The 19,612-nt window shown below is 45.2% G+C and overlaps 3 protein-coding genes across 6 annotated transcripts; 2 read left to right on the top strand and 1 right to left on the bottom strand.

Moving 5' to 3' along the window:
• Nucleotides 1–1,277: 1,277 nt before the first annotated feature.
• Nucleotides 1,278–2,459, bottom strand: LOC147250268 (uncharacterized). The gene is made up of 2 exons (XM_086224608.1): nt 2,104–2,459; nt 1,278–1,550 (listed from the first exon to the last, which is right to left on the bottom strand). The coding sequence occupies exons 1-2, from the start codon at nt 2,418–2,420 to the stop codon at nt 1,313–1,315; spliced, it is 555 nt and encodes a 184-aa protein (XP_086080734.1). The 5' UTR covers nt 2,421–2,459; the 3' UTR covers nt 1,278–1,312.
• A 3,157-nt stretch (nt 2,460–5,616) lies between these two features.
• dhcr24 (24-dehydrocholesterol reductase) lies at nt 5,617–13,959 on the top strand. 2 transcript variants are annotated; one of them, XM_086224774.1, is made up of 9 exons: nt 5,617–5,842; nt 6,844–6,999; nt 9,190–9,295; nt 9,727–9,845; nt 11,097–11,360; nt 11,434–11,577; nt 12,766–12,963; nt 13,045–13,223; nt 13,307–13,959. In XM_086224774.1, exons 2-9 carry the CDS (start codon nt 6,880–6,882, stop codon nt 13,458–13,460), a joined length of 1,284 nt encoding a protein of 427 aa, XP_086080900.1. In that variant the 5' UTR covers nt 5,617–5,842; nt 6,844–6,879; the 3' UTR covers nt 13,461–13,959. The 2 variants fall into 2 exon arrangements, with proteins under 2 accessions (XP_086080900.1, XP_086080899.1); XM_086224773.1 differs by having other exon boundaries at nt 5,617–6,009.
• A 416-nt stretch (nt 13,960–14,375) lies between these two features.
• On the top strand, nt 14,376–18,668 carry LOC147250266 (transmembrane protein 205). 3 transcript variants are annotated; one of them, XR_015119299.1, is made up of 5 exons: nt 14,376–14,632; nt 15,129–15,313; nt 15,894–16,057; nt 16,155–16,538; nt 16,657–18,668. XR_015119299.1 is itself a non-coding variant. In XM_086224775.1 (4 exons), exons 2-4 carry the CDS (start codon nt 15,214–15,216, stop codon nt 16,455–16,457), a joined length of 567 nt encoding a protein of 188 aa, XP_086080901.1. In that variant the 5' UTR covers nt 14,378–14,632; nt 15,129–15,213; the 3' UTR covers nt 16,458–18,668. The 3 variants fall into 3 exon arrangements, 1 of the variants encoding a protein (XP_086080901.1); XR_015119300.1 differs by having other exon boundaries at nt 14,378–14,632; nt 16,155–16,693; nt 17,355–18,668; XM_086224775.1 differs by having other exon boundaries at nt 14,378–14,632; nt 16,155–18,668.
• The last annotated feature ends 944 nt before the right edge of the window (nt 18,669–19,612 follow it).

Here is a 19,612-nt window from a genome sequence, read left to right as displayed (position 1 = left end):
CCAGACTGTGCAGCCCGGACACAACATAAAGGATCATTCTGGTGTTTTTCTTTGTTGTGATCATTACAAGATGTAAAATTGTAGGATGATGATAAACCATCTTTCCATGTCAGATCGACTAATAATCTGTAATTAACAAGGTTGGCATATTAGCTTTGGCCACCTCATTACTGACAGCATTTCTTGTGTTGCTTTCTTTTTAGAAGCCCCTTAATTGTTTGTTGTTGCTGTTGTTGTTGTTTTTAAACTCCCCTCATAAGATACATTAATACATTCTTTTCTCAACTGAATATTTTAGCCCTCACTTTACTCTTTCAGACAGGCTGTTTGCAACTTCTTGACAACCATTTGTCTTGCAACATTGAAGTCCGGATGATTGACAGTTATAAGAGGTAGACACTAGACGTCAGGAGGATCAGGGAGTGAGAAATAGCTGTCAGACTTGCTTTCTTCCCATCTGTAAGACTAAACTGAGGGCCAAATTACACACCAAGAACACAGTTGTTAAGGATCTCTGCAAATTGACCGGTGAAAGTGGGGAACAGGTACGATGAGGCATGGAATGGTTCTGATGCTGTGGTCCGGTTGGGATAGTAAAGCAGTGTGCTGACTGAGAGGACTCTTGTCGAATAGGAGCAACAACTCGTGCTCGTTTTGCTCAGGCCCAAGCACTTGATATCCTAAGAATGATCACATTCATCCAGAGTTAAACTAGGTTAGTCCTGAGAGGAAGAGGCTTCTTCAGCGTATCACCACAAAAATAAATCATCGCTGCAGTGTTAGATAACAGAAACCATCGAAAACTGGAGGGCAATATAGAAAAGAGCCAGTTGACCAAATCTGTTTTGCTGAAATTTACAATAAATACTTGGAACAAATGCTTTTGCTTGCAGAATTACCTTCGTCATTTAAACCTGAATCAATTTTCAGGTTGCGTGAAGTCAGGCTTTTTCCTGAATAGTCAAGCTTCTCTAAAGCTCGATCCTACTGCCACAGCCTAATTACAACACAAGAAAGAACCTATGTGTGACTGGAGATATCTGTCATGTCCAGAGAGTTCAAAACTCTCCGTACAATGTTCATCAAGACAGTGAAAAGACACACAAACACACACAAAGGATCCTGGTGCATTTGTCTTTGGCTTGAGGAAGCAGATCTACCTGTAGTTCCAGCACAGCCTGGAGTACGTGAGTATGTGTCTGTGTAATTCCAGAAATCAAGAAGGGAAACATGCGAAGAACAACATCAGAAAGAAACATGCTTCAGGTAAGTGTCTGATGTCCAGGGATGGGGGCATTCCTGTCGTCCAGCATCACACCTCAAAGCTGATCTCTCTTGACTGTCCGAACAGCGGCTCTGTCGCCAGGTGTGTGTCTGAGTAGGCCCGCCGCAGGTGTGTAGAGCTGCATGTGGTTTTGATGGCAACCTCATAGGGAGGTGGGGGTCCCAGCCATGGAGGAGGGTGAGGTGATGGACTGAATCCCCCAGGTTCCATGGGAGGATAGTCAAACTCCTCTCCACGAGCAGCGTGCCTGTGACGCTCCATAGTCCTACACTCGAGGGAACAAAGGGAGAGACAAAATAGTTCCGTGAACGAAATACTATGATGACGGAAATCAGACTGATAGGAGAGACATCAGCTTATGAACAGATCAGCTGCCACTCATCGTGTCCCGTTGAATTCTGTGCAGGGCGATCATGAGCTTCGGCCATGGTGACTTCGGTGAACCCGACAGCACAAATCAATCAGCTGTTAAACCTCTTTACATCACAACTCTCATCTAAATCCTGCTGCCTGCTGACGCCAGAATGTCCCCTTCCCCTCATATGAGCGCAAGCCTTGTGAAAGATAATTGCTGTTCACCTCACAAAAGGACCTTGAGAACGAATAAATATGCCACTGATGTCATCAAACGTTGAGTTTCACGAGGAAGAATGAATAGTAACACTGTTTTGGTTTTCAGAAACACAGAGACACTTTATGTCTATGAATAAGCTCTTTGTTATGTTAATTGGATGTAATTCAGGAGAAAGAGTCTTAGTTTTGATTTTTGGCTTCAGAATAAAATTCTGCAATGATATGAATATCTATACTTCACCCACCTGGGCAGGAAGACGGACTGGGACTCAGGGAAGCGGTTCCCCGGATGAGTGAAGAGGGCATGGCCGCTGAAGTTAGGGTAGTCATTGTATGGATAATGCGGACAATCGGGGTCAAACTCCCGATGGTTGTAGCTGACGGCATTTTTGCTGTTCATAGCCCAGAAGAGCCCCAAGATGAGCATGACCACCCCCAGCACCACACAGCAGAGGGAGAACGCCTGCAGCCGGCTCTGGTAGGAGGCCAGGAAGGCTGTGGAGCCCCCGGTCACAATCAGGAAGGCTCCGATGAAGATTGCTCCGTGGTGCAGGGAAGGCATCCTCCTGCAGGGATGTCACTGTTGCTGAAGGTCCTGTGTAGGCTGCGGCCAGCTGGATAGTGTCACTCATGTACAGTCCTAGCGAGTGTGCTCCCCATGGGCTCGAACAGTACCAGGCATCCAGATGATTCCCTCCGGCTACAGAAATCCAATCAGGACAGCAAAACACGGATATTTGTTCCCATCATTCGTACCTGCCACACTAACAAAAACGGCTGGTCTTTTTGTCCATTTGTTAGTTCTGTGGGTCTCCAGTTCCCGTGGAAAAGTGTAAGACTGCAATATTTTGGTAAATAAAGCAAAAGTAAAGCAGTGGAGGCTACGATGCTGATCAGGCTGATGTGTGTTTGTCATCAGGGCAGATGGACGAGAGGCAGCAGAGCCCATTAAGAAATCTTTACTGGTGCCCCACCCTCCTCCGTCTAATGTGTCTGAAGGGTACCACTTTAGCCCTGTGTGTGTGCGTGCGTAAGTGTGCGTGTGCGTGTGTGTGTGTGTGTGTGTGTGTGTGTGTGTGTGTGTGTGTGTGTGTGTGTGTGTGTTGGACATGTTTAAGACTTTAGATTTAGCTTTTGGAGTCAGGGTTAGATTTAGTTCATGGTTAGGTTTAGCGTCAGGGTTAAGGTTAGGCAGCCATGATGTGTTGCTGTTGTTGTTTTTTTTTGTTTGTTTTTTTACACTGAACTTTTTATATTGTTGTGGGTTGTGCATGTTGTGTGATGTGTGATAGTAACCGTTCAATGACCGTCCCAGGTGGGTCAGCACCCTTCGATCAGGTGTGTGTGGTTTACTCCCAGTTTAAATTTTTATCAAGAGTGTGTAAGTAAAACGTAAAAATATTAGTGAAGGTCCTCACAAGTGTGTGTGTGTGTGTGTGTGTGTGTGTGTGTGTGTGTGTGTGCAGTATTCCTTGCGTTGGTGGGACATAAATCAGTCTCATTGTGGAAACTCTCAGAATTCAGATTCATCAACAAAAACAAAAGTATAAGCTGCTTTTTGTAACCAAATTGTGTTGGATTACAAATTCAGCTGAAGTGTTGACGCGAGGAAACCGTATGAATGTACAGACTTGTTCCACACACAAAAGGAGGAATGAGCACAAATTGATCATTAGAATTTGGTCAAATGTTTCGATCCAGCAGAGTAGCGTTGGGGTTTTCAGAGCAAGATCACTCCCAAAAAAATAAGACCTCAATGTATCTCAGAGAAAGAAAGGCATTGTTTAATGGAGGGGTGCACTGGGGAGAAGGGGAGTATTGCTACAATCCTGGCTGTGTGGAATGAATGGGGACCAATTAGGGTGAATCCTCCCTTTATTTACTAGTGGGTGGGGCCAGCGTGACGTCAGTGTGACATCACCCACTGGCTCATGGAGTCCAGTTCTGAAGCCTGGAGGCTAGCATTTCAACACTTGCCATTTTTTTCCTCCTCTTTATCCCCGAGTGGCTTATATGGTAATATTTGGACAAGTGGGTGGGGGGGGGGGGGGGATAGGTGGCACCCCAACACCAATCGTTGGTGTCAATAAGGACATTAACTACAGAGATGAAAACCGTTTGGTACCAGGCTGTAAATGTTTATCCCTCCTGTTCAGTTGCATGTTAAGATGGAGGACAAAGACTTGCTCTTAAAGGCAGCTTCAAGTGGCGTCAGGTTTCAGCCCTGGAGGCTGGTGTGCGGCTGAATTCATCGTCTGTGTATTGATCTTGACCAGTCTATCAGCACACGACATATTTGTCTACAGTCACTCACTAATTGGCTTTGGAGCAGCAGTCATGTTCTCATGGCATCCGAGTTAGGAAAAGGTGACATTTAGAAAGTTGGGCTGCAAGAACCGACAACTTGTTTCTGGGGGTCAAATTGGCTTCATATCTATTAAAAACAGAGTCATGTGCTTTATTTCAGACAGAAGTTGCCTCTGCTTCCTGTGTTAAATACTTGGAACTGAACTCAGATGTATCCTCTGGCTATGGCCAGATAAGAAGTTCTGTTTCGTTGCTACCGTGAATGAGAGCGAGTGAGTTGGTTCAACTGAGGGCCCCTGCTGGTCACGCTTAGCACTACCGTGAATGAGGGTTATAGTTAGCTTGTTTTTAGTTCAGATAGTTTACTGAATCAGCTGAATAGTTTACTGAAGCAGCAGTGGTCAGCACTGTCACCTCACATCAAGAAGGTTCTGGGTTCCAGCCCCGGCTGCAGCACGGGGTCTTTCTGGGTGAGTCTCCATGTTCTCCCTGTTCCTGCTGGGTTCTCTCTGGTACTCCAGCTTCCTCCACAGTCCAAAGACATCAAGAGGGACCAGGTTAATCCAGACTCTAAATTGACCGTAGGCGTGGCTGGGAGAGCCAATGGTTGTCTGTCTCTATGTGTTGGCCCTGCCATGGACTGGTGACCTGTCCAGGGGGAAGGCTGCTGGGATAGGCTCCACCCCCACCACCCTCAACAGGAGAAGAGGGAGAAAATGGATGGATGGATGGATGTACAGTTACAATGTTAGTATGAGTGGCTACTGGGTGCCATCAGCTTCAAGATAAATATAAACGTTGCTGACTCTTTCTTCATTCTGGAGTTACAGAGAAGTGATGCAGGGGGAAAAAAAGATTCCTAATTTCAAGACACCCGTTTGTGAGGACCTTGAAGTATTGCTTTAACTCTCATGCACCCTTTTAAATATTTTGTTTCTACTTCTGAAGAATCAGAAAGTATTTTGGTGTAAATGAGTGTTAAAATCTTGTCAAGTTGAAAGTGGACACCGTTAAATTTTCATTTGGGAGTAAATCCCGGAAACATCTCACTAGAAATAAAGATGAATTCAGATGGATTCATTGAGAGTAACTATTATTTTCACTGTTTCAGTTAGTAAGTACCGATTTCATGTTGTCAAAAACATAATTATGAAGTCTTTGTTATATCAGTAGACGTCTCCTGAGTGTTTTCAGTATTTAGAACAATAAAGAGCTCTAACCTCCAGCATCGGAGCGCCACTCCCGCTCCTGGGGCTGCTGCTGCTGGACACATGCTCATGAGGACCAGCTATGGCGTGACAACTTCTCCGGTTGGTGATTGGTGTCTGTTCATAAAGGCTTCTGCGCTGTGATTCGCTGCTGACTCAGGCTTGTCCTGCTTGTCCCGCCTCTGTGAGACAGCCAGCCAATCACAGCTTAGCTGGCGAGCGGCCCGGGGGCGCGATCACCTATCTTGGCGCGGGGTCTATCAGGAGCCTGTTCCACACCGAAATAATCAATGTGGGCCATCACCGCTGAGTCCAGTGGTTCAGTGGAGTTGGACCAGAAACTGCTGCAACTGTCTAGACGTTTTTGTTAACTTGGACAGACTGAAGTGAAGCTGTGACGAAGCCATGGAGCCGCTGCTGTACTTATCAGTGCTGGTGGTTCTGTTCCTGCTGTGGGTCAAAGTCAAAGGTCTGGACTATGTGTTGGTGCACCAGAGGTGGATGTTCGTGTGTTTGTTCCTCCTGCCGCTCTCCGTCATCTTCGATGTGTACTACTACCTCCGAGCCTGGCTCATCTTCAAGATGTGTTCTGCTCCCAAACTGCACGATCAGAGAGTGCGAGACATCCAGCGACAGGTGTTTGTGTGTGTGAACGAATGAGACATTACTAAGAGGGAAAACTTTTTTTTTTACATTTCACTTAAAAGTATCCATGTGCTGCACCTCGGGATTAGAGTCCAGGTGATAGAATCCGCTGACCGATAATATCGCAGATATATCGGTGTGGAGGCATCGGTCCTAACGTTCCAGTATCACAAACTGAAGTTACTGCCACATGTCCAACTTGACATTTGCAACAAGTACCTGCCAACCACATTTGAAGCCTCACTGCCAAAAAAGAAAAGAAAGAAGAAAGAAAGACAAAAGGCAGCTATTTCAGCTGGATTTTCTTAACCTATAATATCAGGATCAGCCACAAAATTCCTGTATCATTCACAGTACTCAGAATATGCAATGAAGTGTTTATACTTGAATATTTAAAGCACCTTAAAGCATCTGAAGTATGTGGTAATTAACATGATAAAACGCAATTACTAGCCTAAATCACAGATATAGACGAGGACATTCCTGTGCCACATGGGTTCATTTTTCCAAGGAATCATGGGTAGTGACACCCAACCTCAGCAGGTCTGTAATTGTGTTTGTTTTTGTCTCTTTGAAGGGCGAATAGGCCCTTTTCACAGCAGCCATTTTGAGATTTCTTACTGCTAAACACGTGTAGTTGATCTAATGAATTATGTCCTCTTGTTGTTGTTGAGCCATTATGAATAAAAACAAGGTCCCAGGCCACGAAATGGGACAAGGCCCCGCTCACTCGCTGATTCCAGCTGAGGCTGCTGGGAAAAGGGCCTGCTGTTGCTCACCGCCAGTCCGCCTCTGTGTCTTCACCTCTGCTCTGGCACATTTCAGGTGCGCGAGTGGAGGAAGGAGGGCGGCAAGACCTTCATGTGCACGGGCCGTCCCGGCTGGCTCACTGTGTCTCTCAGAGTGGGCAAATACAAGAAAACGCACAAGAACATCATGATCAACATGATGGACATTCTGGAGGTGGACACAGAGAGGCAGGTGGGACGAAGCAACGCATGCACCATCACAACCGCCTTTGGTTTAGTATGTTGAACAAGATGGAGGCCATTACAGAGCCACCGTGTGAGAACTACACTTTGGAATACAGTCCTCCTCGATGGCCTTGATACAGCTGTGTGTTTCCTGCGGTGACATGTCAGCCATTTTAAAATATCTGCTGTTATAACTTGAGCCTCACTATTCAGGTTCTTTATTTTTAGCTGGTCTAACAGTACAGCACCCAAGCTGCTAATGCACCACTTGGGTTGAGACTGAGGTATATAAACTATTGGACAGGTGAAGATTCAATGTAGTTTACATCTGTAGTTTTAAGAATGTTGCCATTAGAATGAGCACTTTAATGTCACCCTCAACATAACATAAATACTTGAGGTTTTCTGTCAACGTGTCCTCGATCCTCATCATCAGGTCGACCTGTTTGCCCAGTAATGAGAAATACTTGCTTAAATACTTCAATTCCCAGCAGCCTGTTTTAATTTGCTATGTTATGTTATGCTGAATGTTACTGAAGCCTGTTAACTACTAAAAAAAAAAAAAAAAATTGTGTTGCATTGTGAGCTAGTCTGCAGGTTGATGTTAGCATTTAGCTCAATGCACAGCTAAGCTGCTAGCAGAGCATTAGCATCCTACAGTGCATCAGAGATCATCCCCCTACCTGCTCACTGTCCAGGCAGGATTCATTGAATGTGGGCAGGAATGAGTCTTCACTAGTTCACTGTATTTTCATGTTTTGCTCTACGACGTAAAATACTGAACTCATGAATATCTAAGTTGCTATGTGTCTTTAAAAAGGCGGTTGCAAGCAAGTGGCTAAACGAGATAGCGTAGCATTTGCTAATTTTCATTTACACTTCTCATATAGGGGTGGTATTCATTTGTGAAGATTATCTTGATGGGGAAAAAAAACAAAACATGGCTATGCTAACTTCATGGTTGGTGGACAAAGAGATACCCTCCCTGGTGCGCGCTTGTGTGCTCGTTGGCAACAACAACACCACTTCCTCAGTTACTCTTTGCATTTGGCTTGTGGAGGTTTTAATGGGTTAAAATGTATAACACCATGCAAAACAAATATTCAAGTGTGATTTTTCTTTGTGGTAAACACATTTGGGATTTTCTGTTGGTGTTGTGATGCTGCTTACACAAAGCCTCATTTTTTGCACTGACCAGCTCGTAGATTTGTCTCAAGAAAAAAAAGAAAAGAAAGATAAATAAAAGCTCTGGAAATAATCCCGAGTAATAGCTGTTTGTTTTTGAGCGGAGTGGAAATGCCACCAAATCCTGTGTCGCAAACATTCACGCGCTTCTCTCAGGAGAAGAAACAGAAAACTGCGCTGCTCTTGCTGCACCGAGACCTCATCCAGGTGTAGGTGATTGACGATGCTTTGCCTTTTAATTCACGCAAGGACAGCGTCATTTATGAATTCTCACTCTCACATCGTCAGGCTGAGCCTCCTGTCGAATGTTTTTGCCGCGGTGTCCCTTGCCCATGTTTTCACGTTTGTGTATTTAGAGTCCGGCGTGAAGAACGTCATGTTTATGTCTTAAAACAGCTCGGTGGATAAATGGTCGTGTGAATGGCCGCTCTGTGGTCGCCTCATTGTGTCCATCGTTTCTTTTGCTTCGTTAACATTGAACTCACCAAAATAGCTGCTGAGGCCTGCAAACCCCGATTAGACGGGTCAGGAACGAGCCCAATTATTTAAATCAAAGTAAAACATAAAGTTAATGCAAATTTAATTGTCCCTCATTGGACAGGGAAACTCGGTAACCCTTTACAGAAAGGATGCGTGGTTATTTCATGCTAAGTGTTGTATAAAAGATTGCTGAATAAGCATTACTTAAGCATGATTAACTATTTATTACAAGCATTACTTAAGCTTAGTTAACAATTTATTCCCAGTTTTTCTATCCATCTTTTTTTGTGTGTTTTTTGGTGAGAACAAAGATGGAAAGTGTTGCTGAAAACTTTGTCGATACCAGAAAACAGTTTGTAAAATGCAGTGGACGTCTATGAGGGTCACTGTGATTCAAATGTAGATACGCTTTCTTATCTCCCTTGATGTTTCACCAGTGGAGAGGCTGACGTCTGTCCTTCAAGTGTTTTGTAACAGTGTGTCCGGTGTGATTTGTCAGTCTGATTTTATCACAGCAGCCTTTATTTTTTAGGTGGTGAGAGTTGAGCCACTGGCCAACATGGGTCAGGTGACTGCTCTCCTTAACTCTATTGGCTGGACACTGCCAGTGCTCCCCGAGCTGGATGACCTCACCGTTGGTAAGTTATCCATGTCATGGATTATTTTCCGGGGACTTGTCAGAGAGAGAAATCCCACTCTGATTATCTAGAAATAGCAGAATATTTCTCATTTTGGAGTGATGCAAACGCTGCACGTCCATGTCTGTATCCTGTTCAGAGCTGCAGCGACTTCTCTAATTGTGTTAGAGGTCTGATGTTGTAGCTTGGAAGTTGAAAGTGGCAGGAAATGGCTGCAGTGGTGGAAGCACCCTCGGATCGGGTTTCATAATGGATTTCCTGATGCCATAAACTGTGCATCAACAATCTAATGTTTTCCCAGCAAGCTGCAGTACATTCATTTATCCTGCCATCCACGCGGGCACACACAGCTCACGCACACCTCCGCTCACACCGCCGTCTGCTTGTTGTCAGCTTGAAGAGCGAATGTCATACTCCGTCTCCTCTCTCAGGTGGTTTGGTGATGGGCACAGGCATTGAGTCCTCCTCCCACATTTATGGGCTGTTCCAGCACATCTGTGTGGCCTACGAGCTGGTTCTCGCCGACGGCAGCTTACTCCGCTGCACTGAGGTGAGCAGGGTCAGACGCTTTCTCCGTTCCTGGTGTCACTGAGCTGGCTCAATTTTAAGGGGATCACCATGGGGATGTCACCATGGTAACCTCCGATGCACAGCAAGGGGTTAACACACGAGCAGACTTAATAATAGGCTTAATGGTAATTACAGCTGCATGGTAATTTAGCCTGGTGTTCTATCTTTTAAGCCTTGATGAGATGATAAACTCAAGCTCTTTCTTCGGGTCTTTAGAGGAAAATATCATTTTGTAGATTATTCTGATTTGAGTGCAGAACGGAGCCTTAAATTTAACAAAAAAGTATGTTCATATCAATATGGAAGGTAAAATGATCTCCATGTGAATAATCCATCGACTATTTGGCATACATCATGTACTTTGCATACTTTAGAGTTGGTCCTGCCCCTTTTTTGCCCAACGACAAAATGAGAAATTTCATTTTGGGTTTTAGGGTTGATTATTGATTGTTTAGTCCTAAAATAACATGTAGGGAAATTTATTCTCATAATACTGCAATTACTGGGCTTTTAGTGTGGAACGAAACTACAACAACTACTGTGTTGTTTTATTATTTTACAGGCCTTAGTTTAGAAGCTGTTTTCAGACTTCCCAGGGTGTTGTTTTTTTTTTTTTTTTTTGTAGTTTAAACCAGTCGTTGTGTGCAGGAACAATTTGATTGTCACACAGTCGATGAAGCCAATCATATCAGGGCAACTATGGCACTGTTAATGAAAGTCCACTGTGAGAAAACCACTCCAGAGTTGTTTTTTAACACCCAACCATTGGATGACCCTCAAAAATCATCTCTCTACCTCCATGGGTGTCCTGACCCCAGACGGAGAACCACTGCTCTATATTCGGCTACTGAAGATGTACCACTTATATTTAGACCGTCTGTCATTCCTACTCATTCAGTTGTTCCATATTGCGTCATAGTTGTGCAATTATGCAGTATTTATCCAGTCTTCCTGAGTATCACGTTCTCTGCTGCAGGAATCTAATTTCCCTGTGGGGGTTATCTCATATCGGTCCACTCATGGTTCCAATTATATGCCTTGTAATTAAGAACTCTTCTTTCACATGAATGCACTCATGGTTGCATTAGAAAACCAGAGTTAACTGTGCCAGCAGCAGCCACCATTAAGACAAATAGTGTAGCGTTAGACTCCCTGCGACCACCTTCAGCACAAACGTGCCAAATGGGCCCGTCAGATGTATGAATATACTTTCCTTATGACTTCCTCACAGGAGGAGAACTCGGACCTCTTCCACGCTGTCCCGTGGTCCTGTGGAACTCTGGGGTTCCTCGTTGCAGCTGAGATAAAAATTGTTCCCGCTAAACCCTGGGTGAAGCTGCGCTACGAGCCCGTCAGAGGCCTGGAGAACATCTGCCGACGCTTCACGGAAGCATCGCAGAACAAACAGAACACGTTTGTTGAGGGCATCCAGTACACACTGGACTCAGCAGTCATCATGACCGGAACCATGACAGACCACGCAGAGCCAGATAAGGTGAGAGCGCGTGTGTGTGAGTGTGTGTGTGTGTGTTCTCAGTGATTCATGACTCTCTTCCCTGTGGCATCAGATTAATAGGATCGGCCTCCACTTTAAACCCTGGTTCTTTAAACACGTGGGGGGCTACCTGGAAGGCGACTTCACTGGAGTGGAGTACATCCCTCTGAGACAGTACTACCACAGACACACACGCAGCATCTTCTGGGAGCTTCAGGTACTTACAGGACACACACATTAGCTGAAGAACTACATTAAAGGAGTGTGTATATCTGCCAGAATTTGGCTTATCATCATCTTACAGTACCATCTGCTTGCTCACTTTCGCTCTGTCTTACACACACGCACGTGCACACACACAGACACACACACACACGCCCCATTAGCCATTAGTTAGAAAGGCATGGCATCCTTTGTTTTCTGGAACAGTAAATGGGGTGATGAATTATGCATGGTATTGGTCTGGAAGACCTCTAAAGGAGCTACATCTGGGTTTCTGAACACACTGTTGCTGAGCGGACAGCACCGAGAGAAGTAACCACACAAAAGCAGGACTGATGGCGTGATCGACCTGTTATATATGTAATAGACTCGCTGGTGTGTGTGTGTGTGTGTGTGTGTGTGTGTGTGTGTGTGTGATACCAGTCTGTGAGTTGGTAGCTCCCTCTAGTGGAATGCAGCTGAATTGCAGTTGAGTTACATCAGTGTCTCTCACATGAAGACTCATGACAATTTTTGTGAAACAGTTTCAATGTCTTGAATAAAATAAATCTCACAAGGGAAATATTCAAAAGCATCTATTGTGCTCTCCTTGTAGCATAAATAAACACACACTTTCCTCTACGACAGACAGTGACATAGTCACCATGCTCTTATGACGGCACAAAAAGAAAAGTTAAGGAATTACAACAATCAACAACGAAGAGGAAATTGCCAACTTTTGGCAAATGTATTCTGTATTCTCCCCAAAGCCCTACAAGAAGATGGCCTCCCTTCTCTCCTCTGTGCTTGTTAGCTTAGCACAGGGACTGGTAGTGAATGGGAAGTGTTAGCATACTTCAGTCATTAAAGCAGTCATCATGTAGATCCATGTCAGGATTATAGTTTGCTCTCATCTTGTCAGGAGTCTGGGAATTAGCTGAGCGGTTCGAAAATGATGAGATGTTACCATTTTAGATCGTTATTTCATATCTAATCTTATTCATGACCCCAGTTATATTAATGCTGGCAAAGACTATTCAGGAGAAATGTGTACATAAAGACTTTTCATGAAGCTATGCTAACACTTCCCACCCACCACCATTCATTGTGCTAAGCTAACTCACAGTCAGCTGTGTCGAGGCTGTCTACACTTACACAGCATTTGCAGATACTTAATGAATACTATGTTGTGTCTTTTCTCCAGGATATCATTCCCTTCGGCAACAACCTTGTATTCCGCTGGCTCTTTGGCTGGATGGTGCCTCCCAAGATCTCTCTGTTGAAGCTCACTCAGGGAGAAACCATCCGACGGCTTTACGAGCAGCACCACGTGGTCCAGGACATGCTGGTTCCCATGAGGCAGCTGCAGGCTGCAATCACACAATTTCACCAGGAAATTCAGGTCGGACTTAAATGAGGACAGACCCTCTAAACCTTTGTTTTTACGACGTGTATTCATGCAAAGGCTTCACTGTTATTTCAGGTTTACCCTCTTTGGCTGTGTCCATTCCTGTTGCCCCCCGGCAGAGGGATGGTTCACCCCAAAGGTCAAGAGGAGGAGCTGTACGTCGACATCGGGGCTTACGGAGAGCCCAAAGTCAAACACTTTGAAGCTAAAGCATCAACACGTCAGCTGGAGAAGTTCGTCAGAGACGCGCATGGGTGAGTCTCACATGATACAAACATTCCGATATATTTACACGTGATACTAAAATGCTCGTCAACTCTTCATACGCCCACCGCAGGTTCCAGATGCTGTATGCAGATGTGTACATGGACCGTGAAGAGTTCTGGGACATGTTTGATGGACAGCTGTATCACAGACTCAGACAGAAGCTGGGCTGTGAGGAGGCCTTCCCAGAGGTTTACAACAAAATCTGTAAATCGGCCCGACACTGACCTCCAGCACCCCTCCCGGCTGATGGGTCTCATAGGCGCCTCCCTCTCAGTGACAGCTATGACTTTTACTATATTCCCACAAAGATGCATGCCGGCATTCTCTGAGGCTGAGAAAGTCTTTGTTTGACAGTCAGCTTGTGCCATCAGAGCCCTCCGGTGCTTCTTGTATCATTCTGATTCCATGTGCTGCTTGATTCAGAAATCCTCTGTAAATTGTACTTGAGCTGATGCCCCAAATGTCTCTCTGCTTTTTTTTTCTTCTTTTTTTTAAATGTGCATGTTGGGAAAAGTTTCCATGTTTTTACAAGTGAGCTTATTATTTCCACGCACACAGTTTATATACAGGTCAGCCTGACTGAGAGCCAACTAACTTTTGATACATGTCTGTAAAAATCTGGATGATTATTCGTAGCCTAAAGGGTGCTGTTATTATATCTAAATGGACTGTATAAATCGATTTATTAATAATATGATTAAGAATTAAAGAAAAAAAAGTTTTCTGGGGAAAAAAAATGGTATTCCTGCTTACTATTGGATGAAGCTAAAAGCTACGGAATTCGTTAAAGCTGGAGGAGGATTGTGACAGCACCGGCGGCCTGAGTGAGTGAGTGAGGCCACGGAGCAACTTCTCAGACCCCCTGTTGGGGCCGGGAGCCATGGGTTGCGTAACTATCATGTTTACTGACTTGAGTGGGGAAGTCAGGGTTCTGATGTCAGAGATGGTGACAGCTGATGATGTCTTGGCTGAGAAAACACTGGTTCAACAAAAAGAATGCAAAAATAACTGTTTTTCTTTTCACTCACGATAATAGGGCTTCCCCTGGTCGTTTATGCTCCTGTAGTGCAGCCACGCACGCTGTCAGGCTGAGATGTCTTCCTGTCACATTAACTTTATCATTCAGCCTTCCAGTTTCTCTCTGAGGGGCCAGACAGATTAGAACATATTGTACCTCGCAATAGTCACTCCTCTTGAACGAGGGGGAACCAGGTTTGTTGCGGGTGAGAGGCAGCATTTTCTGCAGCACCAAATGTGTGTGGTTCCGCCTTCCTCCCTCCGTGAGGAGCAGTAGCAGCAGCAGTAGTAGTACTAGTAGTAGTACTGTCAGAGCCTGCTGTCTGCTACTGGTTGCCTCAGGTTATTGGACACACGGAACAACTTTTTACTTTTAAAGGTAAGAGTATTAGCTTTGGTTGTTTTTCTTCTTCTGTCGCTATAAAGGTGTCCCTCACACGTCACTCCTTAAATAAACCCGTATGTACACTTGGTGGTATTCCTCAGTAGTTACTAGCTAAGCAGCAACGCTAGCTAACTACAAGCTCACCAAACAAAGGTGACATTGAAGGAGCGTCGCCGCCCCGCCAACCGCAACTGTGGGGCTCCGTCGGTCGGTGGGACGTTCAACAGTTCGCCGGCTGGTTTCATGAAGTTAGTGACTGGGGGGTTTACACCTGCTAGCTGAGGTTAGCAAGTCTCTGCCCCTTTTGGGCTGAGGTGGTCTGGGCAGTCTCCTTGACAACAACTCGGAAGTTTTCTTAGCGCGTGGTTCCTGAACTGGTCCCACTATTAACGTCATTAAAAACATCAGGCTCTCTGAATCTGCATGAGCCGCCCCTGACACTGCTGCACGTCAGAAGTCTTACTGGGACTATTTGATTGTGGTCTGACAGCGCGGAGGAGTGTTCGTGTCCCTGAAAGCCCCCCCAGCTGGTCTGGAAAGTGAAGGCAGCTGCAGAAGAGCGGAGAGGAAGAAGCATGTCCACATACCAGGAGCCCACATACGCGGTGAAGCTGCTGCAGCTGGTCCTGCTCTCCACCTACTGGGGCATGCAGATCTGGGTCACCTTCGTTTCAAGTTGGTGTCACACACACACACACACACACACACACACACACACACACACACACACACACACACTGTTGACCTCAGTAGAAAGGTGTGAGGTGATTAATCACCTCATGGCTGCTTCCCTTTGCTAATACCCCTTGCTGTTCCAGCTCAGCAGCGACATTTACATCCTGGTTGTCATCAGGTTACCTTTGATCCGGAGGTGTAAAGGTAGTCTGGTATGATTTCATACAAATGAAGTCTACTGAAAAACAGAGTTATAGAGTGATATAGACTTGTGGTAATGAATTGGATGTATATTATACTTTGCAAACAATCAAAACAGACCGGCTCATTTTTGACAGGAAGGTGCTGATATGGTTTTCCTGACAACGTGCACTTTAAAAGGGGGGTTAATTGATTATGGATCACACAAGTTTAGGAAAACCGATGGGGTTTGATTAGTTTGTGCGTCTAAAACTGTCGCCTCTTCACAGCCTCAGGTTGTCAGCCTCCTTGCTGACGTCAACACGATTGTGAGGGAATGTTTTCTCTGGGAATAAAAAAACCTTCGCAGTGCTGACGAGACGCTCTGATTTCCGAACAGGCTTCGTGATGGACAGCCACCTTAACAGACACACGTACGGGTTCATTCAGAGTCATCTCGTCCCGTTCTACCTCCACCTGGGTTCAGCATGTGCTTTCTTTAACCTCACAATCTACGCCATGTACCATCCCAGTGACACGTTGGATGACAGAGAAGCCTTTCAGGTGTGTTCTTGGCTTCGCCACTTGGCAAAAACAACAGTGGGGAAAAAAAAAAATGTGTGGTAATATTTTGTTAATCTGTCTCTGCTTTCTCCGACAGATCTTCATCTTCTTTCTGTCTGTGACAATCGCAGCCATCAACGCTCAGTGGTTTGGCCAAATGACATCAGAGATCATGGCCGACATGCACCTCATCGAGCAGGCGTGTGGACTGGGGCAGGATATCGGCTTGTCCACGAACCGCGAAGCTTACGCAAAGCTGTGCGAGACGGATGTGAAGTACAGACACCTGAGCAGTCGTCTGTGGCTCTACAGACTGCTGTCGTCCCTCTGTAACCTCTGCTGCATCGGCTGTAACTTCTACAGTCTCTGTTACATGGCGGAGAACCTCATAATGCTGTAGTGCCGACACGCCGGCAGTTGGACTGTTAAATCCTTCACCCACATCAGTCCCCTACAAAGCCTGTTTGCTTTTGTTTTTTTGGTATGGAAGAAATAAGTGATATATTTGATTTTGTTCTTTTCTCTCTGCTTTAAGACGAAAAGCAGACGATGGTGGTGATCTTGGGGGAGAATGACTGGATTCTCATTTTTCCAGACAGTCAGGATCACGACAGATCGATCCGGCTCCTGCAGGAGGTTGGCAGATGAAAGTGTTCCTGCTCTCCTTCTTCACCTCTCACCTAAAGAGCTGCCAGGAAATGTCCTAGCAAGATTTCAGTGTGGTACCATCTGGAACCTGAAATACGTTTGTTTTTGTTTTTTTTAACTCCTGCATTATGCAAGACGTCCGAACAGAAAACCAACAAACTGCACTGCACTTTCTCATGTTCTGGCCTCATAGCTGCAAATGTAACTGGTCCCCTGCTGCCCAGTCCTGCTCCTCCAGTTTGAGACGGAGTTGTAAACCCGCTCCTGTCAGCAGCCGCCACACCTCCATCCCGTTTCACAAGTTTGTCAGGCTTATCTTAGAGGCACTTGTGGGGCTGGGCTCCATGTTTGAAAGTGAAAAGGATGTCACACTGAGAATGAAGTTTCTTAGATCATCCAAGACTCGACGCAGTCCTGGGAAAAGTTGCGCTGTTTCGATCCGCAAGTCGGCAACGATGCGGTTTGACTCGATCCGTTTTGAGACTCTATCTGTGATCGATTAACCTTTTTTCATCCTTGAGGATGACACTGTTGTTAAGGACATAAAAATCACTGTTAAGAACTGTTTTGTTTGGGTTTTTTTTTTTGCAGATCTGATGATTGGTTAATGAGGGTCTAGCTTGACTCAATCATTATCGGTCTGTTTCAGTCACTTCCAGACTCGAGACACCCAGAATGGAAATCGAGTTCTTCATCCCAAATGAACACTGAACCCCATCCGCCTGGCTGAGTCATGACCGTGTTTAGCTGGCGCCCGCCTGGTAATCTTCTACAAGAGGAAACCCTCTGGTTTCTGTTGGTGGAAGTCTGTAAAGTCGTCAGCTGTCAGGTCGGCCCCTGGACTCCCTCCAGTCTACGCTCGCGCTGCTGTGATGGCTTGAAGCGACGCTACTGAGTCGAACTGTCACTCAGGCTGTGTTCAGTCGCAGCACAGCTGTCATGTTGTCCTTCCTTGTTGGAATGGCTGTGATTTTTAAAAAAAAAATGTTTGTATATAAGCAGAACAGAAAGGGATCTGGTCAGTTGTTGTTTTTTTGTCTTCTTACATTTGAATGATAAAATATTGTTGTGAGAGGATGACCCCTCTTTTGACAGCCACATGACCGTCACGTTTACGTTGTAGTTTTTACAGCGTCGGTCAGTGTTACTTTCACCAAGCCTTCAGCACCACCCACACCTCCGTGATGAGGGTTGAGGCAGCAGTGGAGACGGATGAGGGTGACCGCTCTGTACCCGTGTGGGGCGAACCACTAGCAAAGACAATGCAATTTTACTGGCTCTTTTTTTTTATTTTTTTACCTGTTGCTAGTAACTTTAGTTTAAATGATTATAAAATTTGAATTCAAGCAGTTTTGTCTGTAATCCATGATATAACCATTTTCTACATGATTCTACCTTCAGTCCTGGGTTTTGAAGTGGTTCTCTTCTCTCCAGCAGGTTTTGTCGGCCTCAACAGCTGAGTGACCAGAGCTGGTTATGGTTGCAGGTTTATCTAAAACACTTTGACATGCATAGTCCGGTTTATTTTTTATTAAATCTGGATTTGTCTAACTTTGTCCAGGTTCTTTATTGATGTCCATTTGTCTTGAAGGAATTCACATATTTGATGAGCCAATGGATCCCTCCAAATGTGGGCTTCTGAGGTGCAGATTTACATCTGGCAGAGGATTCAGTATAAATGTTATTTTTCCTGTGTATTTGTTGTTGCTGTCACTGAACCCCTACACAAGTATTTGAAGTGCTTTTTTACGTTGACTTGGTCCCTGTTTACACCGTTTTAAACTGGGTGATAAATACAACATTTTTGTCCAGCAGCATCCCGGGCCAGGACGTTACAGCGAAATGTATCCACTCAGGCGGGGGATTTCCTTTCCATCTGATTTTCACAGCTAGTCCATGTTAAACTGGTCTGGCGATGATGGATCGACGCAAGACCCGTCCACGGGACCCTTGACCTTGTGATGTAGGCGATGACGAAACGTGAAACCAGGTGGCCAGCTGGACACATTTTTAGGGCCGGGCAAAGGGAGATGTGTCTCACTGTCACAGTCAGACACAGGAGTTAGCAGGGCCAATATGGCAGCAGAGAGAGTAACGCCGAGTCACACTTCGGATGAGCAGACTGTGAAATACTTGGCGGTGTCGATCCATTTTCTACGAGAGGAAAAAAAAAAACTGTCGTACAAGAAAATGTTTGTCAGATCAGAGGGCGGCGATAATCCGAGCGCAACAGGCAGACTGCTCTTGGACTTGAAGCCAGCTTGAAAATATGGTCACACTTAACCAGATGACGGCAAACAGAATCAGAGAACGTGAGAAGCAACAGCAGCCTATTGATCCCTGTTGTCTTCACTTGCATCCTTGGCACAGATGGAGAGCAGTGCTGTGTGTGTAAATGATAGCCATCTATGATGGGCCTGCTGCTGGAGGGATTCCAGCGTCACCGCTACTTCACCTGCTCTACCAATGAAGAGGAGGAGTCCTCATATCAGAGACGGTTTTAATGTAAAAATACATCATTGTGTCAGAGCTACAAATCCATGCTTCCTGTGTTGATGACATCAGCGTTAATCATCTACAAACCACTCCACTTACAAAACGAATTTTAATCTAAAAAAGTAATAAATATAAAATCATGTAGGTAATAAAACTGTAAAACATGTCAACACTCGTACCTGACTATTAAAAGGTTTAGATTACTCATTTCTGACAGCCTGAAAAGTCCAATAATCTCACTGATGAATGCAACAGGAGGCGAGGCGGGTGGTGCCTCTGGTCAAAGTGCGCTAACATTGTGTCGAATACGAACGGAGGCGCTCATACAAAACACTCAACATACATGTGGTTTGCTAATTCTGCATAGAGAGAACCAGTTCCAGCCCACCACAAACACGCCGTGGTGGTGAG

The sequence above is a fragment of the Aulostomus chinensis genome, chromosome 14, assembly GCF_037954235.1.
Source record: "Aulostomus chinensis isolate RoL2024-O1b breed Wild chromosome 14, RoL_Achi_v1.0, whole genome shotgun sequence".
Lineage (NCBI taxonomy): Eukaryota > Metazoa > Chordata > Actinopteri > Syngnathiformes > Aulostomidae > Aulostomus > Aulostomus chinensis.
Note: the sequence above shows the minus strand (reverse complement) of the source record. Positions and strands in the feature narration are given on the sequence as shown.

Bases quoted from the DNA above. Each gene is read 5' to 3' on its own strand.
- LOC147250268 (XM_086224608.1), bottom strand. From the start codon at position 2,420: ATGCCTTCCCTGCACCACGGAGCAATCTTCATCGGAGCCTTCCTGATT. The intron at 1,551-2,103 runs GTGGGTGAAGTA...CCTCGAGTGTAG, and splicing joins CAGTCCGTCTTCCTGCCCAG to GACTATGGAGCGTCACAGGC.
- dhcr24 (XM_086224773.1), top strand. From the start codon at position 5,779: ATGGAGCCGCTGCTGTACTTATCAGTGCTGGTGGTTCTGTTCCTGCTG. The intron at 7,000-9,189 runs GTGGGACGAAGC...TTTATTTTTTAG, and splicing joins AGGTGGACACAGAGAGGCAG to GTGGTGAGAGTTGAGCCACT. The intron at 11,361-11,433 runs GTGAGAGCGCGT...CTGTGGCATCAG, and splicing joins ACCACGCAGAGCCAGATAAG to ATTAATAGGATCGGCCTCCA.
- LOC147250266 (XM_086224775.1), top strand. From the start codon at position 15,214: ATGTCCACATACCAGGAGCCCACATACGCGGTGAAGCTGCTGCAGCTG. The intron at 15,314-15,893 runs GTTGGTGTCACA...ATTTCCGAACAG, and splicing joins CTGGGTCACCTTCGTTTCAA to GCTTCGTGATGGACAGCCAC. The intron at 16,058-16,154 runs GTGTGTTCTTGG...TTTCTCCGACAG, and splicing joins ATGACAGAGAAGCCTTTCAG to ATCTTCATCTTCTTTCTGTC.